Here is a 24,559-nt window from a genome sequence, read left to right as displayed (position 1 = left end):
CTTGTCCTTACTTTCTAACTTACTATCTTATAACCAAGCATACTACTAATGTGCTAGATTTGCTGTTTTTTTTCCCATATCGGTGAAGACTGTAGTGGCCCAAGTATCCTTGTTCCCAATGACATAGGCAGAACATGTCTTTGGAAGAGTTTCTTTTCTGTGTGAAACTAAACCGCCTATTAGAAAGCTAATTCCATAACATTTACTCCTGAAATATAACTCTGTCCAACTAATTTAACAATTCCAAATGATAATTTTCTTTTTTTGGTCTTCACCTATTTTTTTCATCTATGTAAAGAAATTTCTCTGTACAAAAGTTGTTCATTGATGCATATATGCAGCTCTTCCTAGAGAGTTGTTTAGGGGTATTAAGATATTACTTGGCTTGCCCAAGTTCACACAGCCAATATGAAGCCAAGGCAGGATTTGTACATAACTCTTCCTTCAATCTTCCCATCCCTACCATACTACATGGCATTATTTCTATGGCATTTCATGTAAAAGAAAAAATAGTTATGAATGCCTTTCAGCTCCTCTGAAAATTAAACAAGATTTTTCTTTAGTAGTTTTTTAGCTATATAAGTATTTCCCATGCAAATCAACAAAAAATTACTCCCATTTACTATGTCAACCTTATTGGTTTGTAGGGTAATTTTGTTTTGTTTTCTTTGGTTTGTTTGATTGGTTTTTTTGGAGGCAATCAGGGGTAAGTGACTGACTTGCCCAAAATCACACTGCTAGTAAGTCTCTAAGACTGGATCTGAACTTAGGTCTTTCTGGCTCCAGGGCTGGTGCTCTGGAGGGTAAATTTCTAGACCTGGAAGCAAAGAGACTGTAACAGATTTATAATTTCATTCAATCAAATTCTCTCCCTTCTATATGCATGTATATAAGAGAAAAGAAAGAAACAATGAACCAAAACCCTTGTGCTTTATTTTTTGGAGTGTAAAAAATGGAAGCAACCTCAGTTGACACCATTTTTGTAAACATGAATACTTCAGTAACTTAATTCATTTTTTATCCAGACCTTGATTTTAAAATAACAGTAACTCAGTAAAAGAATTTTTTAAGCAGTGTGTTTCAATCAATTATTGCCCACACATTTGAGATTGTTTTATGTTAAGGGAATGCTGCTTACATATATTGTATATACATATATATGTATATTCATATACATGTGAAGGAAAATACCTTTGCACATCTACTAAAGGATGCCTATAATATGTGAATTTCAGTCTATTTTGTGCCCAGTGATAGTGGCACAAATGTATGCTGCATTCAAAAGTGAGAGTGACAATGGAAGGCAGGACTTAGTAGATTTCTACTGAGTAGCTTTTCTTTTTGGAATGACGATTAGCCATTCTTATAAATCATACAAAAAGTCTAAATGTTGACCTTTCTTTTTTTTTTAGTGATTGTACCAAATAAATCAGAATGGAAACCTTCTATAAGGGTGGCTTTTACATGCTGCTATAATTTTAAGAATAAAAATATTATCTTTGTAAAAGGATAAGCCATATTTTCCATATTGCTCCAAAACATCACTAAAGGTGATTGGTGAATATATTTTGGTTTGTGGCTTTAAAGCCTCTGCTAAAGGAAACAATGTCCATTATTAAACTATGCCTGAGTATTAAGTCAGATAAAAGATACTATCATCTCTAAATCTCTTGTCCTTAGATGTGGCTCACAAATTTGTTGTTGTTGGTTTTATTAATGTTAATAATAAATACAGTTGAAAATCCTATGCTTCAATAGATTTCTCAGATAAGGACTGAAGTAGATCCTTATAAAGAGCGGAGTTCATAAATCGAGGATATGAGTCTCTGTGCATTAAGGTATAAATTTGAAGTTGTGCATCATCAAATGTATGTTGTGATGGCTCTAACATGTTCCTGTTGATAACTTCTCTTACTCGGGAATCCAGGCTAACCTGTGAATAGAAATAGATGAGATTGACATTAGACTCTGAATTGTTCCATTCCTTATCCTTCTCCATCTTACCAACTTTATTTTCTCATTTTCAAGTCCCTTTTTGGAATAACAGTAAAGAATTCCCAGTATCTGACATTGGTTAGAAAATATAGGTGGTTTGAGCGCTGCATTTGGAACTGGAAAAGCTTAATTCTTTTAGAGGTCCTGACCTCTAGCTTTGTGAGCATGTGTTTGACTATGTTGTTTAACCTGAGCTTCAGAAATCTCTTTAATTTATACTTAGAAAGTAACAGATAAGTTATAATATATTGGTAGAGGGAGTTGCCATGCAGAGGATATCACAGATCCTTGACATAGTTAGAGACAAAATTTTCTTTCTTTTGAAGGCTTTGAAAATTTTTCTGGAGCACTAATAATTAGGTTGTTCTCTCCCCAGGTTGCTGTAGAGTCAGAGAGTTATATACATAGATTCCTCTCTGAAGTAGTGGGCTGAATAATCATATCTTAAAGCTCATAGGCATAGTTACACTGAAGGGTAATATAATTGGTAGGATCAATGAGACTGACTGAAACTGCCTTCAGTGTTTCCCTTTGCCTCATCTATTAGATGACAGATTGTAACACATCATAGTGGATAGAGTGCTAGCCTTGGAGTCAAGAAGCCCTGGATTCAACTTCTTATTTGGATACTTAATAGCTGTGTAACCCTGTGCAACTCACTTAAGGTCTAAGCTTCAGTTTCATTTCTCTAAAATGGGGGGGGTTAAACTTGGCCTTTAAAGATCCTTTTAGCTCTAAGTCTATGATCCTCTCATCTATATTTCACTACATAGGCAAGCCAGATCTACCAAAAGCATGTGACAGTTTAAAGCATAAATGAAAACTTTAAAAAATAAAATGAGCACTTTTTCTGGTTTTAATAGGTCTGTGCTGAAACACCAGAAGAAGTTTATAACAGTAAGTGGTGATCTGTAAAGTAGTATTACATGCATATACTGTATTTCATATGCAAAATAAGTATAGAAATATAATTATCTTTTATCTTCAAGTTATTCAGTGATATTTTTATTATTAAAAAAGATCATTTTCAGAGAAAGTCACCCCGGAATACATTTGGCTATACTTTTGTTCAGTAAATAGCCAAGAGACACACTGTTATTTAGGTTGGACACTGAGAGGCTCAAAAGCAACCAGAATGTTGAAGGAACTTAACAGCCATACAAGTATTCTTCATAGGAACTGGGGATGTTGAACTTGTATAAGAAAAAATTTAGTTGGTGGAGAGGCAAACATAATAGCTCTTTCAATATGTTTGAAGGATCATTTAGAACAAGGGATTATAATTGTTCTACATAGTCCCAGAAGGCAGAGTTAAAACCATTGGGTGAAAATTATAGGGAAGTAGGTTTTGGTTTAGCATTTATTTTTATTTCTTTTTCTTTTTTTTTTATTATAGCTTTTTATTTACAAAACATATGCATGGGTAATTTTTCAACACTCACCCTTGCAAAACCTTCTGTTCCAAATTTTCCCCTCTTTCCCCCCATCCCCTCCTCTAGATGGCAGGTATTCCAATACATGTTAAAATATATGTTAAATCTAATATATGTATACAAATCCATATAGTTATCTTGTTGCACAAGAAAAATCAGATCTAGAAAGGAAAAAAAAAACCTGAGAAGGAAAACAAAAATGCAAGCAAACAACAACAGAAAGAGTGAAAATACTATGTTGTGATCTTCAACATAAAGAAGATCCAATTCACTTCCAATTGATCAATGATGGATAGAAACAGCTACACCCAGAGAAGGAACACTGGGAATTGAATATAAACTGTTTGCACTACTGTCTTTCTACCCAGGTTACTTATACCTTCGGAATCCAATTCTTACCGTGCAACAAGAAAATCGGACTTACACACATATATTGTATCTAGGTTATACTGTAACACATTTAATATGTATGGGATTGCCTGTCATCTAGGGGAGAGGGTAGAAGGAGGGAGGGGAAAATTTGGAAAAATGAATACAAGGGATAATGTTGTAAAAAAAATTACTCTTACATATGTACTGTCAAAAAAATTATAATTATAAAAATTAATAAAAAAAAAAAAGAAAAGAAAATACTATGTTGTGGTCCAGACTCAGTTCCCACAGTCTTCTCCCTGGGTTGTAGATGGCTCTCTTCATTACTGAACTATTGGAACTGGTCTGTGGTTCAGCATTTATTAAGTGCCCATTATGTATTAGAAGCTGGCAATATAAACATGAGAGTGAAACACAATCCCTTCCCTCAAGGAATTACATTTTAGTAAAGGGGTGCAATATATTGTTAATTAATAAGTAGAGCATATAAATGCATATATATTTATGTGCATATTATATGTATATATGTATATAAAAATTGCACAGGGAAACTAGGTGATGCAGTAGATTGAGTACCAGGTCTGGAATCAGGAAGACCTGATTTCACATCCAATCTCAGATACTTATTAGCCATGTGACCCTGGGCAAGTCATTAAACCCTGTTTGTCTCAGTTTCCTCATCTGTAAAATAAGTTGAAGAAGGAAAAGACAAACCATTTAAGTATCTTTAAAAAAAATAAAAACCCAAATGGGGTCTCAGAGTCAAATATGGCTGAAATGACTAAACAATAACCCTGTGTGTGTGTACACATAACATATGCTGTATTACAGATACATATGGAACATATAAATGATGTTTAAATAAATATATTTGTATAAATGTCTTATATTTGTGTCTGCATAATGATTTGAGAAGGACGCAAAGATCGGGTGAAATTAGGAAAATCTTTTTGAAAAAAGGAGCATGTGAGATGAGCCTTCAAGCCAGATATGCATTTCAAGAGGAGAAAGAGATAAGGAGGAGAGCATAAAGGCAGGGAGGTAAAAGGTGGAAATATCATGGAATGGAATGTCATATCCTAGGAATAAGTCAGTTTGTCTGTAGTGTTTGATGAAAGTAATGTAATTACTGATGGAAGTGGAAATCTTCAACATAAAGAAGATCCAACTCACTTCCAGTTGATCAATGATGGACAGAAATAACTATACTCAGAGAAGGAACACTGGGAAGCGAATGTCTATCTACCCAGGTTACTTATACCTTCGGAAGCTAATAATTAATGTGCAACAAGAAAAAGGTATTTACACACATATATTGTATCTAGGTTATATTGAAACACATGTAAAATGTATGGGATTACCTGCCAACCGGGGGGAAGGAGTGGAGGGAGGGAGGGGATAATTTGGAAAAATGAATTAAAAAAAAAAAAAAAAAGAAAGTAATGTAATTAGCCTAGAAAAAGACACCAGAACCATATTGTAAAGGGGTCAGTGTATGGAGAAATTTAACAGATCTGCTTAAGAATGAGAAGGATAGTAAAAGAAAGTGAACTCTTTGTGAAAGATCTTCTGGCAGAGACTTTCCTACTTATCTAAGATATTGCAAAGGAGATTCTCAATGATTCAGATTGTCACTTCTGAGATCCCTTTGAGATCTGTAGATTTTATGATATGATGCATTATAGAAAGTACTTGTCATGGTTAATAGATTTGAATCCTGGCTCACACACTTACTAGTTGTATGATCATGAGCTAATTAGGTAATCTCTCTGAACTTTAGTTTCCTTTTTTGTAACAATGAGGATAACAATTTTCATAGTTCTTATGCCAATATACTTGTAAGAAACATGTTTTATAAGATTTAAATTCAATGTGCATATGAATTGTCATTATTATAATAAAACACATATCCAGGAAATCATCAAGGCCCTTGTTTGAGATCTCCTGGGCAAGGTGGTCTCCTCATTCATATAATTAATGAGGATAATGAGAAGAGGCTTGATCTAACATTGATGAAATCTTAATTAGGTTTGAAACTATCTTGCCTTAGGTACTAACTGACCCACTGACACCATATTAAGGAGAACCAAGTATATGTAAAGCTAACTATGCATCTAAGCTATATCATTAAACTTGGCTTTAAAAGAAAAAGTGGGCATGGATAGAAATAGAACCAAAGTTAAGATGGCCAAAAAGAAGCCACTTCCTTCCAATTCCCTGGGCACCAGAGGTGGTAGTGGAGGAGACAATAATAGCTCAGGAGTTCAAAATCTGCCTCACTGGGCAAATCACTGACCCTCTCTGTGCCCCAAACAATCATGCTTTTTCTTTCATTTCTTTCCCAGCTCTGCTCCTGACTCTAGACTTAACCATTTTTCCTCAATCCTTAGCTCCCTCTTATGTGTTGTCATTTCTCATTACAATATAAGCTTCTTAAGAGCAGAGAGTGAGTAACTTTATTTTTTTGTTTGTTATTTGTATTCCCAGGAAATAGTATAATGCCTAGAACAGAAGGAACACTTGGCAAAGAATTGTGGTCATTGCCTCAGTTTTCCCATTTGCAAAATGGAGATGGGGGCTGCACCTGATGATTTCTGAAGCATTCTCCAACTCTTAATTATAATATCCCAACCAATATGTTAACACCAATTTCTTCTAAAACACACCTAACAAATTTTCATATATCTGGCCTTTGAAGAGCAAAGTAGTGACTCCTTAGTTCCTGATATAGATCATTTAACTTCTGGAGTAATCTAGTTAGGATATTTTTTCCCATACATAGCACCTAAATTTGCTGATTTGCAACTTCTTTCTGTTGCTCCCAATTCTGACCTCAGGCTCTAAGCATAAGTCTAATTCTTCTGCCCTATTTATTCACTTAGGATTTTTGTGGTATATTATATGTTACCTTTCTAGAGTTTTTGGCCAAGTGAAGAAATTTTTAAGACTTTGGACCCTAGACACAGAGAAAGAGTTCTTGGACAATGCCAAATTGTACCCAACTGGAGCAATAACTGAGGACTCACAAGAAACAAAGCCATAATACAGGAAAAACTTCTGATGCTGCGATCTAATTAGATTATGCTATTATATGGCAGAAAGGGGTTGACATATAGAAATTCAAATGTTTTCTCCTTTTGGGGAAGCTCTCAGCCTTAGGCTTCTTTCTACTATAAATCTAGAAAACTATATAGGTCCGTGAGGATAAGTAAAGTACACTGAGAGATGTGGATTTTTTTTTTTTTTAAATCTCTTAAACAAATTCAAAAGTTTTTTTCTTTGGGATGGATTCCCAACCTTTAAATAGCACTGTATGTCTGAAGATCATATAGGATCCTTGGGAACGTTAAGGAAGGGCAAAGAAAAAAAGAAAGAGAGGAAAGAGGGAAGAAAAGAATGAAGGAAACTTTTAAAATGAGTTTACTCAGGTTCAAAGGAAGAAATTGGACATATCTTCCAGAATGCTGAATTGAGATGTGGGATTAAACCTCTAATGTCAGAACAAGAAAAGTGTACATGCCTAAATAATCGGAAAAAATTATATTGTCAAGTTGACCCTCTGAGATAGTTAAATTAATAGAAATAGTCTAGAGAATTGTCCCCTACCTCTTTAGGAGAAAGAATGGAAATATAATCTTCATAAATCAGCCTTGCCTTTTCTTCTATAACACTTTTGTTAGCCTCCTGTTTCAGTTCTTCACAAGCCATCCAGAATAGCATATTTTCTTCACTGAATTCTGTTCGGAGGAACTCCCGGAAAATATTTCTTCCCGCTGGAGTGACCATTAACTTGTCAAATGATTGAGCCCAGGCATTCACTTCTTCCAGAGTAGGGTGTGGGGCTTAGGAGAGACCCCACCCCCCACACACAAACAAAACAAAAAGTAGAGAGGAAGAGAAATTAATAATTGTTTATCTTAATTCAACTGTTAAAAACAATCTCCCCCCAACAAAAAGAAAATATGTGTACATAGGAAGGAAAAGGCCTATTTAATATAAATTTCTCTCATCCTTGGGCAATTAATGCATTTCAATATGTTATTTCTAAAGCATCTGAATGAATTGTTTAGGTAGGACTAAAATGTCTGCAATCCAAAGTTGTTGAATTATTCCTTGGAAATGGTTTTTTTGACTATTAACAACTGCCTTAAAAAAAGGAAAAATGAATTTTGTAGTTTTGGATGTTATAAAACTCTAGTTACTTCTACTTCTCATTCAATTTTTATTTATTCAAGAGTACAAAGGCTAATAATATATTAGTTTCATATTTGAAACAAAATTTACTTTTATTTGCATATGAATTCATAATTGTCAACAACCATCATTCTAATGGTTTTCTTGAAACTTTTTTCCCCAACATATTTACATTTTAGACTACATATACTTGGAATTTGGCAGCTAAGAGATTCAGTGGATAGTAGTCAGGATTTGTAGTCAGGAAACCCTGATTTTGAATCCTGCCTCAGACACATTAGCCGTGTGATTCTAGATTTATTTTGCTTTTCTTCTTCTAGCCCTATTTTCCTTATCTGTGATAGCATCTTATCTAAGATTGTTGTAAGAATCTACGTAAAGCACTATATAAATTAGTTATTACATTTGATAAGACAACAAAATTTGTTGCTAAGTAAAAAAAAGTGTTTTCTACAATGGTACATAAAAGTCATTTTTTGGAAAGCAATCTTTTTTTCAGTCCAGGACAGCTCTGAGGACAGGTTATGGCCTGCCAAGGTTATGGCAAATGGGCTGAGGGGCAGAGATTGAGTGTGAGCTTTTGTTTTTACTATAGTCCGGCCCTCTAACAGTCTGAGGGACAGTGAACTGGCCCTTTAATTAAAAAGTTTGAGGACCACTGTAGGCTAATGTTCCTAACAAATATTGGTGCAAAATATTTAAATTCTTAACAAGGAGGCTATACAATGTCATAAAGATTACACTATCATCAAGCTGGATTTACACTAAGATGGCAGGACTGGTTCAATATCAGGAAAACCATGAACATAATAGACAACATAAATAGTTAAAATAACAAAAATTATATGATTATATCAATTGATGCAGAAAGTTTTTGATAAGAAACAATACCCATTCCTGTCAAAACTCTAAAAATTATAGGAATAAGTGGAATTTCCCTTTAAGTGATGAATACTACCTAAAACTAGAAGCTTGCATTGTTTTATCTGTAATGAAGATAAGCTAGAGATCTTTCCACTTGAGATTAGGAATAAAGCAAGGATATCCATTACCACCACTACTACTAGAAATGCTATCTTTAGCAATAGGAGAAAAAAAAATTAAATCAGCACAAGCAAAGAGGAAACAAAATCATTAATTTTTGGTTGATGAGGTGATGATTCATTTAGTGAATGCCAAAGAATTAACTAAACAACTAATTAAAATAATAAACTCAAAGTTCAGGATATAAAGTAAACTCATGAAAATAAACATTTCTAATATTATTAAAAAACTTAGAAAGTGAAATTCCATTCAAAATAATTATAAATAGTGTAAAATATTTTGAAGTCTATTTGCCAAAATATACATAGGAACTATATGAACACAACTACAAAACTTTATATAAATATAACTCTAAATAATCAGAGAAGTATAATTGCTTATGGTTGGCCTAAAACAATATAATTCAAAAATAATTCTGCCTAAATTAATTTACTTATTCAGTCCAATACCAACCAAACTACTCAAGTATTACTTTATACATTTAAAAATAATAATAAAATTTATCTGGAGGAACAAGTTCAAGAACATTAAGGGAATTGATTTTTTTTAAAAGTGGGAAGGAGACTGGCATAATAAACAGTTTGTACTGGGGTGAGAAATAGATTGATCAATGGAATAGATTAGACTAAAAATTTATAAAAGTAAATGAGCACATTAGTCCAATGCTAGATAAACCTAAAGGTCCTAAATGTTAGGACAAGACCTTATTATTTGACAAAGACATTTGAGAAAAGTAGAAAGTAGTTTGGCAAAATTTAATTTTATTTCTAAATTGTATACACATTTGCAGCTTATCTTAACATAGAGTGAGATATCTCACTCTATGTTAAGATAAGCTGCAAATGTGTATACAATTTGGAAATAAAAGATCACATCATAAATGATTTTTTTTAAACTGCTGGGTAGTCTCCCTTCAATTTTATTATAGAATGAATAAAATAGAAAGAGTAAATAGCAAATATGCAAACAGACATAAAATCAATCAACCAACAAATAATGACAAGCCTACTATGCACCAAGCAATATTCAAGATACTGGAAATATGAGGTTAAAAATGAATCTTGTTTTTGTATCTTTTCAACATTGAGGTGACTCAGACCAGTTCCTCTAGACTTGGGATAGAGAGAGCTATCTGCATCCAGAAAAACATCATAAATAAATTAGAGGAACATGGAAGAAATTATTTGTCAGATCTCTGGATAGAGGAAGAATTCACTACCAATCAAAAGATAGAGGGTTCACATGAGATTAAATGGACAATTTTGATTATATAAAATTAAAATGCTTTTGCTAAACAAGACAATATAGCTAAAATTAGAAGAGAAATTTGAAATTGGGTAGGGAGAGTGTTGCAAAAAGTTTACTCTAAAAATATTTCATTTCTAAGATATATAGGGAATTGTAATTTGCAAGAATAAAATCCATTCCTTAATTGTTAAATGGTCAATGGATATGAATAGGTAGTTTTTAGAGGAATAAATCCAACTTATCAGTAGTCATATGAAAAAATGTTGTAAATCATCAATAATGAAAGAAATGAACATGAACACTACTTTTTTACCCTTCAGATTGGCAAAGTTGATGAAAATGAAAATGACAAAAGCTGGAGAAACTATGGGATAATAGATATATTAATATACTTTTGATGGAATCATAAACAAATCCAGCCAATGGAATCATAAACTAGTCCAGCCATTCTGGAAAGCCATTTGGAACTATATCCAAAGATCTATTAATTGTGCAAATCCTTTGACCCATCAATACCAACTATGTCTGTACTATGTCTATGTATCAGAAAGATCAAAGAAAGAGGAAAAGGACTAATATATGTGAAAATATAACTGCCCTTTTCATGGTGAATTGGAAACTGAATGCTTATCAATTGGCAAATGGCTAAACAAGTTATGGTATGAGAATATAATAAATTATTATTATGTTGTAAGAAATAATAAAAAGGATGATTTCAGAAAATCCCGACAAGACTTTTATGTACTGATGCAAAGTGAAATGAACAGAAGCATTTATTTATCCAATAACAACAATACTGTAAAGAAGGATAACTTTTAAAAACTTGGGAATATCTACCAATAAAACCTATAATAGCTCTAGTGGACCCATGATAAAATATGCTATCTACAGATGGGAGAAGTGATGGATTCAGAGTGTAGATGAAGTTTTTTTCTTTTTTTTTCTTTTTTGTTTTTATTTTTTTTTTCCCAAGGAAGAGGGGGTTTGGACATGGCTAATACAAGAATTTGTTATACTGGAGTATACATATTTATAATGGATTTAAAAATTTTTTTTATTAATTTTATAATTATAACATTTTTTGACAATACATATGCATAGGTATTTTTTTTACATTATCCCTTGTACTCCCTTCTGTTCGAATTTTTCCCTCCTTCCCTCCACCCCCTCCCCTAGATGGCAAGCATTCCCATACATATTAAATATGTTGTAGTATATTTTAGGCACAATATATATGTGCAGAACCGAATTTTATTGTTGTTCTTGTTATTGCAAAGGAAGAACTGGATTCGGAAGGTAAAATTAACCTGGGGAGAAAACCAAAAAATGCTAACAGTTTACACTCATTTTCCAGTGTTCCTTCTCTAGGTGTAGCTGATTCTATCCATCATTGATCAATTGGAATTGGATTAGCTCTTCTCTATATTGAAGATATCCACTTCCATCAGAATACATCCTTGTTGAAGTGTATAATGATCTAGTTCTGCTCATTTCACTCAGCATCAGTTGATGTAAGTCTCTCCAAGCCTCTCTGTATCCATCCTGCTGATCATTTCTTACAGAATAATAATATTCTATAACATTCATATACCATAATTTACCCAACCATTCTCCAATTGATGGGCAATGGATTTTTTTCTTGCTTTCTCAGTTGGTTGAGGAGTCAGTAATGGGAGAGGGAGAGAGAATTGGGAACTGGAAATAAACTAAAATTGAATCTAAAAACTTAAAGTAAAAAAGGAATACTATGACTTCTAGTTTTCGTATCCCACAATCAGATCCCTGTGAGTGTTTCTGGTACTGTAGTATATCCTATCTAAATGTTAGATTTTTACCTTTCTTCACAGGTTGGAAGTCCTTCTGTTCTAAGTTCATAGGAAGCCCTCCTTGCTCTTTCATCTTCTTGGTTTCTAACAGTAAGGCTGTAAAGAATAACACATTCACAAGTCAAATTCAGATAAACCTGTATCCATACAATTATCTTATTTGTAAAAGAATTTTAGTTCTGAAAACAGAATTCCTCCCTTTTTTCAAAAATTGATTAGATTGGGACAGCTAGATGGTGTAGTGATAGAGCACCAGCCCTGAAGTCAGGAGGACCTGAGTTCAAATTTGGCCTCAGACACTTAACACTTCCTGGCTGTGTGACCCTGGGCAAGTCACTTAACCCCAATTGCCTCAGCAAAAAAAAAAATAAATAAATAAATTAGATTTTTCTTTCTCCATAGAGACCAGGTAAAATGGCAACTCAGCATTAATAAAAAGATACAACTTTAATAACATTGTAAAATAAATTGAGTAATTATAACTTTACATTCATGTTGTAGTCATTTTGTACTGTTTTTTAATAGACATCTAGATGGTATAATGGATGGAGCATGAGCCTAGGATCCAGAAGACCTGAGTTGAAATCCAGCTGTTTTTTTTTATTGGGAACTTGGTGGCTCAGGCATAAAGTGCTGCACCTAGAATCAGAAAGACCTTTGTTCAAATCTAGCTTTGGACACTATTGTGAGGATTAAATGAGAGATATATAAAGAATGCAGCATAGTTCCTGGCCCATAGTAAGTGTTATTTAAAGGTTAGCTATCATTATTATTACATCAATAAAACAGTACTTTCCTGGTTCTGCTTACTTCACTATATATCAGTTCATATACTGTTTGTCTTCCTAGACTTTTCAGTATTCATCACTTCTAACATACAGTATATTCTATTACATTTATAGGCCAAATTCTTTAGCTCTTTCTCAGTTAATAGATATATGCTTTTTTTCTAGTTCTTTGCTACTATAAAAAAATTCTCCTATAAATATTTTGAAGAATAAGGGATCTTTCTTTTTTCCATTGTCCTCTTTGTGTAATATGCTAAAAGAAAGATTTCTGCATCAAAGGTATGGACAATTTAGTTACTTTTTTGGACATATTCTAAGTTGCTTTCCAGAATGGTTGAAAAGCCACCAAGAATGTATTAGCATGTCTGTCTTTCTATAAGTATTCCAACATTATTATCCTTGCCAATTTGATGTGTATAGAGACATAAAGTTGAGGAATTTTAAATTGTAGAAAGTACTTAATTTTTTTTCCCTTCATAAAAACAAAAGTGTTTAGCATAGTATCTGATAAATGGTAAATGCTTAATAAATTCTTGTTGACTGACTGACTAAAAGTATATTGGCCACAATGTTGGGAAAACTAAGGGATTATCAGTTGTGTGAAAAAGTGAATTTTTACTTTATATTTTAAGTCCAGAAGTAGCATTATATGAATTTCACAAGTTTAGCTTAGCTTTCAGTTTCTTTAGCATCTCTTTCACAGATAGTTTTCAGAAATATGGTTTATTAAGTTTTTGATTTATGCCTACCACTGTTAGTCACTCCAAGTTTAGAAAAAAGAATGAATATTTTCTTTGCTCTTGAGGAATTTCCAATCTAAGGTAAAGAAGAAAAAATCCTTCAGATAAAAAAAAAAAACAAAAACAAAATAAAACTATTATTATTTAATGCTACATTATATAGTATCAACTGTCAGTATTGAAACTGTTACTGTATCTTTTGTGCCTGTGTTCTGTTTTCATTTTTTAAAAAATAATAAGCTTTTTAATTTTCAAAATACATGCAAAGACTCTTTCTGTTGTTGCTTGCTTACACTTTTGTTTTTCTTCCCAGGTTACTTTTACCTTCTTTCTAAATCCAATTTTTTTTTTTTTTTTTTTTTTTTGTGCAACAAGATAATTGTATAAATATGTATACATATATTGTATTTAACATGTTTAACATGTATGGGACTGCCTGCCATCTAGGAGAGGGAGTAGAGGGAAGGAGGGGAAAAGTTGGAACAGAAGTTTTTGGGAGGGTCAATATTGAAAAATTACTCATGCATATGTTTTGTCAATAAAAAGCTATAATAATAAAAATAAATAAATAAATATGTGCCTACAGAGGAGGCAGTTATTAGTTATTCCTAATGGCTTACCAAACAAACAAACAAACATACAAAACCCAAAATACATACAATGACAGCTTTCAACATTCAATCTTTCAAAACCTTGTATTCCAAAATTTTCTCCCTCCTTTCCCCCACTTCTGCTAGACAGGAAGCAATACAATATAGGTTAAATATGTGCAATTCTTCTAAACATATTTCCACACTTATCATATTGCACAAGAAAAATCAGATAAAAAAGAAACAAAAATGAGAAAGAAAAAAGAAGCAAGTAATCTGTTTTCATTTTTACATAGTCATACATTTTACATCTTTAAGGAGGTATCCTGGAATATTTTAACCTTTGCTGTCTATAATTTTAGCAGAAATATGTCCCATGGCATTCCTTGAAACACTTGGACAAAAAGTGAGCTGCCCATGGTCACATAGCTAGTATGTTTTACAGAGAAAGGATTTGAATCAAGATCTTTCTAATTCCAAGTTCAGAATACTATCTATTTCATAGTATTGCCTCTAATTAAGTCAGCATGTTGACCTATAAATAGTTCAGAAAAGAATCTTGTCAACTAATTATATTTTTATTTCACCTTGCTATTATTAATCTTATGGACTACTAAAATGATTCCAATCTGTTTTCATCATTAATTGATAAATTCCATCATTAATTGATAAATATCACTTCTGTTACAGAACTGATCTAGAAGCTCTTAGTGTCATTTTGACAAAATAGTTTTATGTATATACCAGTATTTTCAGTTCTGTTCTCATAAAATGTAAGAACTCTTGAGTTTTTGTTCTTACATAACCAAAGCAAGGAGGTATTGTGAGATGGAGGTGGATAAAAGAAAAGGTATAAAGGCACTTGGCTGACTGGTATATAAACTGCTCAGTGGGTTAAAACAAAAAGAAAAAATCTAGGTAAAAGTGGGAGCGAGTGATAAAGAATTCTAAAATGGTTGAATCGCAACTATATAGTAAATATGGCACTTAGGCTTTGCAATTATCTTTCCATGAAGCCATTTGTAACAGTACCGGATTTCAAGTAAGTTTCATTTAATGCAGCATGTTTGCATGAGGAGACCGATTATATTTTGTTCTCAATCTTTACTTGTGTGTCTATTTGGTCTTTATACAGGAAAAATAAAATGGAGAGCAGGGAGGCAAAATAAAATGACATGAAGATATGATTTCAGAATTTTGACTACTCTAGTGACATTCTCCAATGTAACAAATTATACTTCAGTAAATTTTAAGTCCCAGATTGTCAACAAGCAATATTCTCTTCATTGAGGACTACTGTGGGGCTGAGAATTAGTTAAGAGAAGGGAAAAAGGGAAAAAAAGGGAACTTAGGAACAATAGGGTAAAATTTGAAATCACTAGAGCCTCAAGCCGTCTTAAATTCATGTTGATGACAGATGTTACCACTTCTTGCCTTACTTTTTCCTTCTTCCTTAAACTACTTTAAATGTTGCCAGGTTTAATCTCACAGATTCCCTTCCTTCTAGCTATCTCTTCCTACTCAAATCACTGTTTCCTTTTTTCTAAAGATGATGAAATTTCTTTAGAGAATAACTTTTGGATATAGATATACCCAATAAATAAGAAAGTTTTCATTGGAACAAGATACTTAAGTTCCCATTATGTCAGAACAATATCTTTCCTTGCAAAGTAGTTCTGTTGTTAACTAAAACAAGGTTTGTTTGTTTTTTTTTTTTTTTTACAACTCTGTTCTAAAGACCATGATGACAAATCATATTGTTTATTCCATTAAGATAGGTTTCACACATAACTGTCTTCTTGTCCTGCTATTCTTTATATTGGGGTAGAGTTAAAATTGTTAATCCAACTCCTTACTGTTAACAATTTAGTAACTTGGACCTCAGACAAGACTTGACCCACGGGAAGGATAAATCTCTAAATTATGGGGAGAAAGATTATTTGAGATTAGTTTACAGTTTCTAGAGAATTATTTATTGGGGGTGTGTGTATGTGTGTGTATGAGAGACAGACAGACAGACAGACAGAAACAGAGAGGCAGAGAAAAAGAGAATGTGTGTATGCATTCTTGGGTGCATATATGCATGCATTGCAGCATAGGTGCCGTTAGGACCTCCTTAGGGTTTTTACAAGCAGTTATGACTTTTGTACATGGATAAATTATTGTCTGTTTTGCTGAAGCCTAAGGAGAAATATTTCAGAAAGCGGCTGTAAATTCTTCATTAACTAGAATACTAATAAATTCCCAATACCTGCTTTGAGCTGGGTGACAGAGATAAGCTAAGATTGGATCTACCCCAGAGAACAAAATGGTAGATTTAATATTCATCTGCCAGAGTAATTAGCCCTTCCAGTACAAGAAACAGTTATTAAGTTGCTTACTATGTATAAGGCACTGTGCTAAATATATAGCAAAAGTAGTCTCTCTTAGAAAACAAGCCCTCTGACTGACTACATGTTAACATGTTCTGGCAATGAACAAGACAGTAGTAGTATTCTTCATGGATAGCACCACCAACCACCTGACAAATGAGTATTTTTTTTTTTTCTGAGGCAACTGGGATTAAGTGACTTGCCCAGGGTCACACAGCTGAGGAAGTATTAAGTATTTGAGAACAGATTTGAACTCAGGTCCTCCTGACATCAGGGCTGGCGCTCTATCCACTATGCCACCTAGCTGCCTCATGGCTAATCTTATAATACAGAACTTTTAAAGTATCTTATCTTATGAATTCCCAGACCTTGAAATTGGTATAGATATGGAATTAGGGTTAAATTAAATCAGATTTTTAATTGTAATAAAAGCTGAGTTATTTTAAAATTCAATTAAATAAACAAAACAGTTTACTCTTTTCAATATCTACATGCATGTGACAGGTTGAATTGAGGTGAATAGCTAATAAAATAGGGTTTTTATTTATTTAGACATTAAAAAATTAATATCATTTTATCTGAATATCAGTTTTAAGAATTTGGTGTGTTTAAGCTGGAGAAGCAAAGGCTTAAGTGTAGCACTATAACTAAACTATCTTCAAATATTTGAAAGGTTGTCATGGGGGAGGATCAGATGTGTTCTGCTTCCATCTTTGCAGGTTTTCTTTTGTTCTTTGCTGTGTCCTTTTTACTTTATTCTTTTTTTCTTTTCCTTTTCTCCCTTCTACTTCCCCCAAGAAAGCTACAAATAAGGGCAGATATGTGTGTGTGTTTGCATACACACATCCACAAATACATAGATATCTATAATTATACTCATGTATGCACATATGCATTCATATATATCTGTAAATCTTCTTTAGTACCCTGATTCAACAATCATTCCTGCTTATGAATATTTTACCCTCTTCTCTTTATGGGCTTCCCCCCAACTTCTTTGTCCTTTGTTTCTCTGAAGGTAGATAACATTCTTTATAAGTCCAAATCTTTCCATATTTTTCTCAACTCATTTCATACAACAGGGCAATATTACAACTTTATACTATCTAGTATTATTTTAATATGTAATACTATCTAGTATTATTTTAATAGTCTAAAACAATATTGATTAATATGACTGACACATAGTAGTTTCCTTTTTTCTTTTGATTAAATCTATTTTAGCTTTATCTGAGGTCCATAATTACTTTTTTTCTAATAAATTCTACTCCTAATCATTATTATTGTTTATTTCCTATTCTTGCTGACTTCTCTGCTTTACTTCTATCTTGCCCTGTATTACTTTATGCCCCTCCCAAGGATTCCACTTTTATCCTTTTTCCTACCTTTTTCTTCCTTTATTCCTATTTATCTATATACTTTATCCCATTCCTGTTAGTCTATGCATCCTTCTATACCCACTTTATTCTATTCCCTTTTCTCATATTTATGAATTTAGAAGCATAGAAAAAGCATAGAAAATATATGTATGTATGTATGTATGGTTCCTTCTTCAGCCCATTTTTGATGTAAGTAGGATTTCATCCCTCATCTAATTTTTTATTTCCTCTGTGCCATTTTTGAGCAGTAGTAAATAATGAAAGAAAAGAATAATGACCAAGAAATTGTGCTGGTATAAGGGAATATATAGCAATCTTTCTCAACTTTGTCATTTCTCTTTAAATACCCAACTACACACTCATGCTTCACATTTAAAGCAGATGAAAGTCATGAAAATTGGGAGGGCCTTACTTTTAAGGAATTCCTCTTTTATTTTGAATCCACATTTGTTAAATTTGGTGAGCAAACAGCTCGTTGTTTTATGCCTTGTTTGAAAGTATTAATCAGAAAATTGTTATCTCTTGTCCCTTTTATCAAGTAGTCTTGTAACATATGCATGGTTGAAAGAGAATCTTTGAGATTACACTGTACGCATTCCTGTATGTATATAGTTTCTTATATATTGTCTCCTCCATTAAAATGTGTGTTTTTCGAGAGAAGAAATTGTTTTTGTCTTTCTTTCTTCTAATACTGTGCCTGACACAGTGTTAACTGACTGACAATGTCTAATCAGCAAATAATAAATCCAAGGTGTATCTTGTATTCTCTGTACTTTTCAGTCATCTGTGTAATTGAAAAGATGAGGTTTTGTGGAAGATCCCTTGCAAATGCCTTCCCTTCTTGTATTTTTATCAAAAGCATCTTTAAGAATGTTCTCATGAAGGGACTTTAAAAATAAGAGAAATAAAGGGTTGATAGTTATAGGTGCCTTGTGGGGTTACATTATACTTTCTTTTCTCTCCATTCTTTTGATATTTTTTCTTCCCAGCAATATGCAAAATGATCCCAAATGTTTTAAGATTATGGTTTCCACAGTATGGGTTGTTTTATGATAGCTTACCTGGTCAAGCCTTTCTTCTTGATTTTGTTTTTTAAGTCCTAATTTGACTTTTTTTTTTTTTATAATTCATTTGGGATTAGGATGTTAGGGTCCAAATATTATACTTCCTCAGACTGTATCTTGTGAAAAGACATATAGAATCATAAAATTTCAGAGCTGAAAGAGAATTCATTAGACATCTGGTTCAATCCATACCTCCAAATTCCTAGTTCAGCATCTGACAAGTGCTCATTTGCTTCCCTTCTTGAGGATGAAGAAAAGTTATAAATGTAACAGACTTCTACTCAATCCTATGTAAATACTAAATAATTAGTAATTTTATGTATGTATATATATATATATATATATATATGTGTGTGTGTGTGTGTGTGTGTGTGTGTATTTTCATTTTCTTATTATCTTCCTGCCAGTTTTATCTATGCTTTTGGGGAAAACAAAAGATTATGGAATCATAAACTTCAAATTGGAAGGGACCTTAAACACTATCAAATCCAACTCCCCCTCCTTCATCTTTTGCCTTCCCCCATTTTATAGATGAGGAAATGGGCTGAGATGGATTAAATGATTTGCCCAGGATAACACAGCTAGTAAATATTTAAGGAAGGATTAGAATTCAAGTTTTCTTGTCTCCAAGCCTCCTTTACCATGTCAACTAGCTTATTTGTAAAGCATGAACTGTGTCTCCATGTCATATTTTAACTTTGTCTCACTTTAAGTTTTCTAAAGACTCCTTTTACATTCTATACTTTGTTTTATGGGGCAGTTTTACTTATAATCTTCTGCCATCTTCTACTGTAGTATCTTACAAATGTTTGTATTATAATAAATATCCAATAGCGGATTAGATTACTATTATATCTATTGTTAACATAAGAATAATATAAGTGAGATCAAGTGCTCTATGATTTACTCAGCTTTTTCATATATACTGGAATCCCATTATGATGAAGATGTTGCAAGACATTAAAATATCCATTTTATGACATATCAGAGCATGTTTTTGCTGTATAGAGTAGAGATGTGATTTATGTGAATTGGCTTCTAAAAATTCAGAATCTATAATAATATTATACTCTGCCTCAACAGATATCCAACCCATTTTTCAAATATAGCAATATTGGATAAGTAATATTGCAATAAGAATCTTTAATTATGTTTGACACCAGGATTAATTTTAATTTTGTTTAAAAATATTTATATGTTTAAAAATATTAATATGACAAAAATTTTTAAAAAGCTAATTATTTAGATTTCACATAGGATTAATAGAATGATCTGTTTATATGCAAATTTTGTGTCATATTATCAACTTAAAGATACAATTAAGGTCTTATTCAATGCTATCTACTGTCCCTTTGAATTCTAAAACAATATTTATAATTCTAACAATATGCTATACTATAGATATTAATTTTTTATTTGTTTATATCTCTCATTTCATCAGTGCAGAGACTTCATTTCTATCAACAGATTGATAACTTTATTGTAACTTATCATTTTAGAGAGTTGTTTGGGGCATAAAAATACATAAGTGACTTGTCCAGAGTCATATAGCCAAGTATGTCAAAGGTGCCCTGATTAAGTCTGACCCTTCTATTTACTTTGCCATATTCTGAAAATATAAGCTTATCACACTTATAGTGTTTAGTTTAGTGAGAACTCTGGCACTTTGAACTGGTGCTTTGAAACTAAAGTTAAAAATAGAGCTTCTTCTTCTATCATAATAAAAGCCTCTTCTAAGTTGTTTCTAGAAAGCATCACCAAAAATAATTGCCCTGGTTCCACTCAACTTTAATTCTAAACTGAATGACACTGTATTTAAAAAAAAGAAGCTTAGCTAATTCTTTAATTCAGTTACTGAAATTTTTAATCTCAACATTTTGATTATAAAATATTTACAGGTTTTCTTGGTTTGCTTTTTAAATAAGTGCTAACATTTTATAAGAAAAAAACCAGACTGTGAAGTAGTATTTATTATGTTGATGTGCTGACATTTTAAAGAAAATGGCTTTTCTCTATTAGATGCACTATAAATATTAATGTTTTTCCTATGAAGTAGTGCATGAGAAAAACACAAAAGAATACGATTTTTCTCAGATTTCCATAATTCTATAAGAATACTCTGTTAGGCTTATTTAATTTATAAATGAATGCATTTCTGTACTCAGCCTATCTTTTGATTTGATATTCATTCAACTTTCCTCTTTGAAGTCTTGGAGTTATTATAAGAGATTTGTCAATTAAATACTAAGTAATGTAATATTTAATGAAATCATGTCTTTAGAAATATGGTATTAAAAATCTAACCTAATTGAAGAACATCACGTCTTCCAGCCATTTTTGAATTTTGGATTCATTTATATTTCAGATTTATCTCAGACTATACACCATTAGAATATTCACTCAATAATTCTGGTCAGGTCAACTGTACTACACACACACACCACACATATATGTATATATACATGCATACTATATGCATATATATACATAAAACATGTACACATAAAGCTATATATACATCTAAGAATATATATTCATTACACACATAGATATTTATATATTCATCTATATACATGTATGTCTGTTATGACAAACAATACATTTGACTTTTTTTTTTTTTTTTTTTTTTTTGCAGAATACACAGACTTTTTATTAAACTTGGCCATTTCTCTGTCATGTAAAACAGTTAAAATAAACCTCAGTAGGAACATGTTATTAATGTGGGATATCGGAAAGTGTAAAGGGCTGAAACTCTTGAGTTAATGCACTGAGGTCAGGGCAATCGAGCACTTAAGGCTAATTACCGATTGGACAATACTCTATAAGAATATGCTTGGAAAATGGCCCTTCCCACTATCCTGTGCTGGCCCAATTGTTTGGTGTATACAGAGAATTGTAGGAGGGACTAGGGGGTGGAGTGAAACTAGCCAGAGTCACTTCTGGGTGGGAGAGGAAAAGGTGAGGTCTTGGAGATCCTGTGTCCATCACCTTGACTTCTACCGCTAAAGACCTCCTCCATAAAATGAGATGGTTAGTTTAGAAGACTATCCCTAAGATTCTATAGACTAGTGATATAAATTGGACCCTACTAAATTGAATGAGATCAGGGATATTTAGTAATTATATGTGATTGCTTTGTATCTACTTAATACCTAAAAGCTTGCAAAAATTTTATTAGCATATCATTACATGTAGGATTTCAAAGTTCAACTGAATTTTTCTATAATTCTGACATATGGTCTGCTATTTATCAGAGTGTTAATGGTAACAAAAAAGATTCTGCATAATTCTACTCACATTTCAACTAAGACTATATGTCTCTATCTGTGTCACAGCATCCATCAATATAATACTCTTTATTATAAATTCTTTGTGCTTTTCTCTCCCCATTTTAAACAGTTTACTTCTGCATTAATTTTAATGAGAAGAAAAATGCCTTTGGCATTCTCTTTCCTGCATGAAATTTTTTTTTGTTAGCTCCAGGCCATACTGATCTGGGTTTTTTCCTTTCCTTTCCTTTCCTTTCCTTTCCTTTCCTTTCCTTTCCTTTCCTTTCCTTTCCTTTCCTTTCCTTTCCTTTCCTTTCCTTTCCTTTCCTTTCCTTTCCTTTCCTTTCTTTCCTTTCCCTTTCCTTTCCTTTCCTTTCCTTTCCTTTCCTTTCCTTTCCTTTCCTTTCCTTTCCCTTTCCTTTCCTTCCTTTCTTTCCTTTCCTTTCCTTTCCTTTCCTTTCCTTTCCTTTCTTTTTTTTTTTTTTCTCCTTTCCTTTCCTTTCCTTTCCTTTCCTTTCCTTTCCTTTCTTTCCTTTCCTTTCCTTTCCTTTCCTTTCCTTCCTTTCTTTCCTTTCCCTTTCCTTTCCTTTCCTTTCCTTTCCCTTTCTTTCCTTTCCTTTCCTTTCCTTTCCTTTCCTTTCCTTTCCTTTCCTTTCCTTTCTTTCCTTTCCTTTCTTTCCTTTCTTTCCCTTTCTTTCTTTCCTTTCCTTTCCTTTCCTTTCCTTTCCTTTCCTTTCCTTTCCTTTCCTTTCCTTTCCTTTCCTTTCTTCCTTTCCTTTCCTTTCCTTTCCTTTCTTTCCTTTTCCTTTCTTTCCTTTCCTTTCCTTCCTTTCCTTTCCTTTCCTTTCCTTTCCTTTCCTTTCCTTTCCTTTCCTTTCCTTTCCTTTCCTTTCCTTTCCTTTCCTTTCCTTTCCTTTCCTTTCCTTTCCTTTCCTTTCCTTTCCTTCCTTTCCTTTCCTTTCCTTTCCTTTCCTTTCCTTTCCTTTCCTTTCCTTTCCTTTCCTTTCTTTCCTTTCCTTTCCTTTCCTTTCTTTCCTTTCCTTTCCTTTCCTTTCCTTTCCTTTCCTTTCCTTTCCTTTCCTTTCCTTTCTTTCCTTTCCTTTCCTTTCCTTTCTTTCTTTTCCTTTCCTTTCCTTTCCTTTCCTTTCTTTCCTTTCCTTTCCTTTCCTTTCTTTCTTTCTTTCCTTTCCTTTCCTTTCCTTTCCTTTCCTTTCCTTTCCTTTCCTTTCCTTTCCTTTCTTTCTTCCTTTCCTTTCCTTTCTTTCCTTTCCTTTCCTTTCCTTTCCTTTCCTTTCCTTTCCTTTCTTTCCTTTCCTTTCCTTTCCTTTCCTTTCTTTCCTTTTCCTTTCCTTTCCTTTCCTTTCCTTTCCTTTCCTTTCCTTTCCTTTCCTTCCTTTCCTTTCTTCCTTTCCTTTCCTTTCCTTTCCTTTCCTTTCCTTTCTTTCCTTTCCTTTCCTTTCCTTTCCTTTCCTTTCCTTTCCTTTCCTTTCCTTTCCTTTCCTTTCCTTTCCTTTTCCTTTCCTTTCCTTTCCTTTCCTTTCCTTTCCTTTCCCTTTCCTTTCCTTTCCTTTCCTTTCCTTTCCTTTCCTTTCCTTTCCTTTCCTTTCCTTTCCTTTCCTTTCCTTTCCTTTCCTTTCCCTTTCCTTTCCTTTCCTTTCCTTTCCTTTCCTTTCCTTTCCTTTCCTTTCCTTTCCTTTCCTTTCCTTTCCTTTCCTTTCCTTTCCTTTCCTTTCCCTTTCCTTTCCTTTCCTTTCCTTCCTTTCCTTTCCTTTCCTTTCCTTTCCTTTCCTTTCCTTTCCTTTCCTTTCCTTTCCTTTCCTTTCCTTTCCTTTCCTTTCCTTTCCTTTCCTTCCTTTCCTTTCCTTTCCTTTCCTTTCCTTTCCTTTTCCTTTCCTTTCCTTTCCTTTCCTTTCCTTTCCTTTCCTTTCCTTTCCTTTCCTTTCCTTTCCTTTCCTTTCCTTTCCTTTCCTTTCCTTTCCTTTCCTTCCTTCCCTTTCCTTCCCTCCTTCCTTCCTTCCTTCCTTCCTTCCTTCCTTCCTTCCTTCCTTTCTCTTCTTATCCTCACCTAGTACTTCATGTTTGTAATAAGATTTTGAATTTGATTATTATATATTCTCATATTGTTCTTCAGTTGTTTCACACATGCAAGTTTTAGCTCCTTATGTGTTGATGTAGAATGTAAGCCCCTAAAGGGGAAGAATTGTAATCCATTTCTTTGGTAGCCTTCATCATATCAAGTACTATT

General features: G+C 32.9%; 1 protein-coding gene across 1 annotated transcript in view; it reads right to left on the bottom strand.

The window, feature by feature from the left end:
* Nucleotides 1–1,396: 1,396 nt before the first annotated feature.
* Nucleotides 1,397–24,559, bottom strand: part of RGS20 (regulator of G protein signaling 20) — a 69,268-nt gene continuing 46,105 nt past the window's right edge. Inside the window, exons 3-5 of the mRNA XM_074278367.1 lie at nucleotides 12,122–12,208; nucleotides 7,407–7,641; nucleotides 1,397–1,933 (exon numbers count right to left, since the gene is read on the bottom strand). Coding sequence (XP_074134468.1) covers nucleotides 1,745–1,933; nucleotides 7,407–7,641; nucleotides 12,122–12,208 — 511 coding nt within the window. The 3' untranslated portion in view covers nucleotides 1,397–1,744. The remainder of the gene's footprint in view (nucleotides 1,934–7,406; nucleotides 7,642–12,121; nucleotides 12,209–24,559) is intronic.

The sequence above is a fragment of the Sminthopsis crassicaudata genome, chromosome 1 (genome assembly GCF_048593235.1).
Source record: "Sminthopsis crassicaudata isolate SCR6 chromosome 1, ASM4859323v1, whole genome shotgun sequence".
Lineage (NCBI taxonomy): Eukaryota > Metazoa > Chordata > Mammalia > Dasyuromorphia > Dasyuridae > Sminthopsis > Sminthopsis crassicaudata.
Note: the sequence above shows the minus strand (reverse complement) of the source record. Positions and strands in the feature narration are given on the sequence as shown.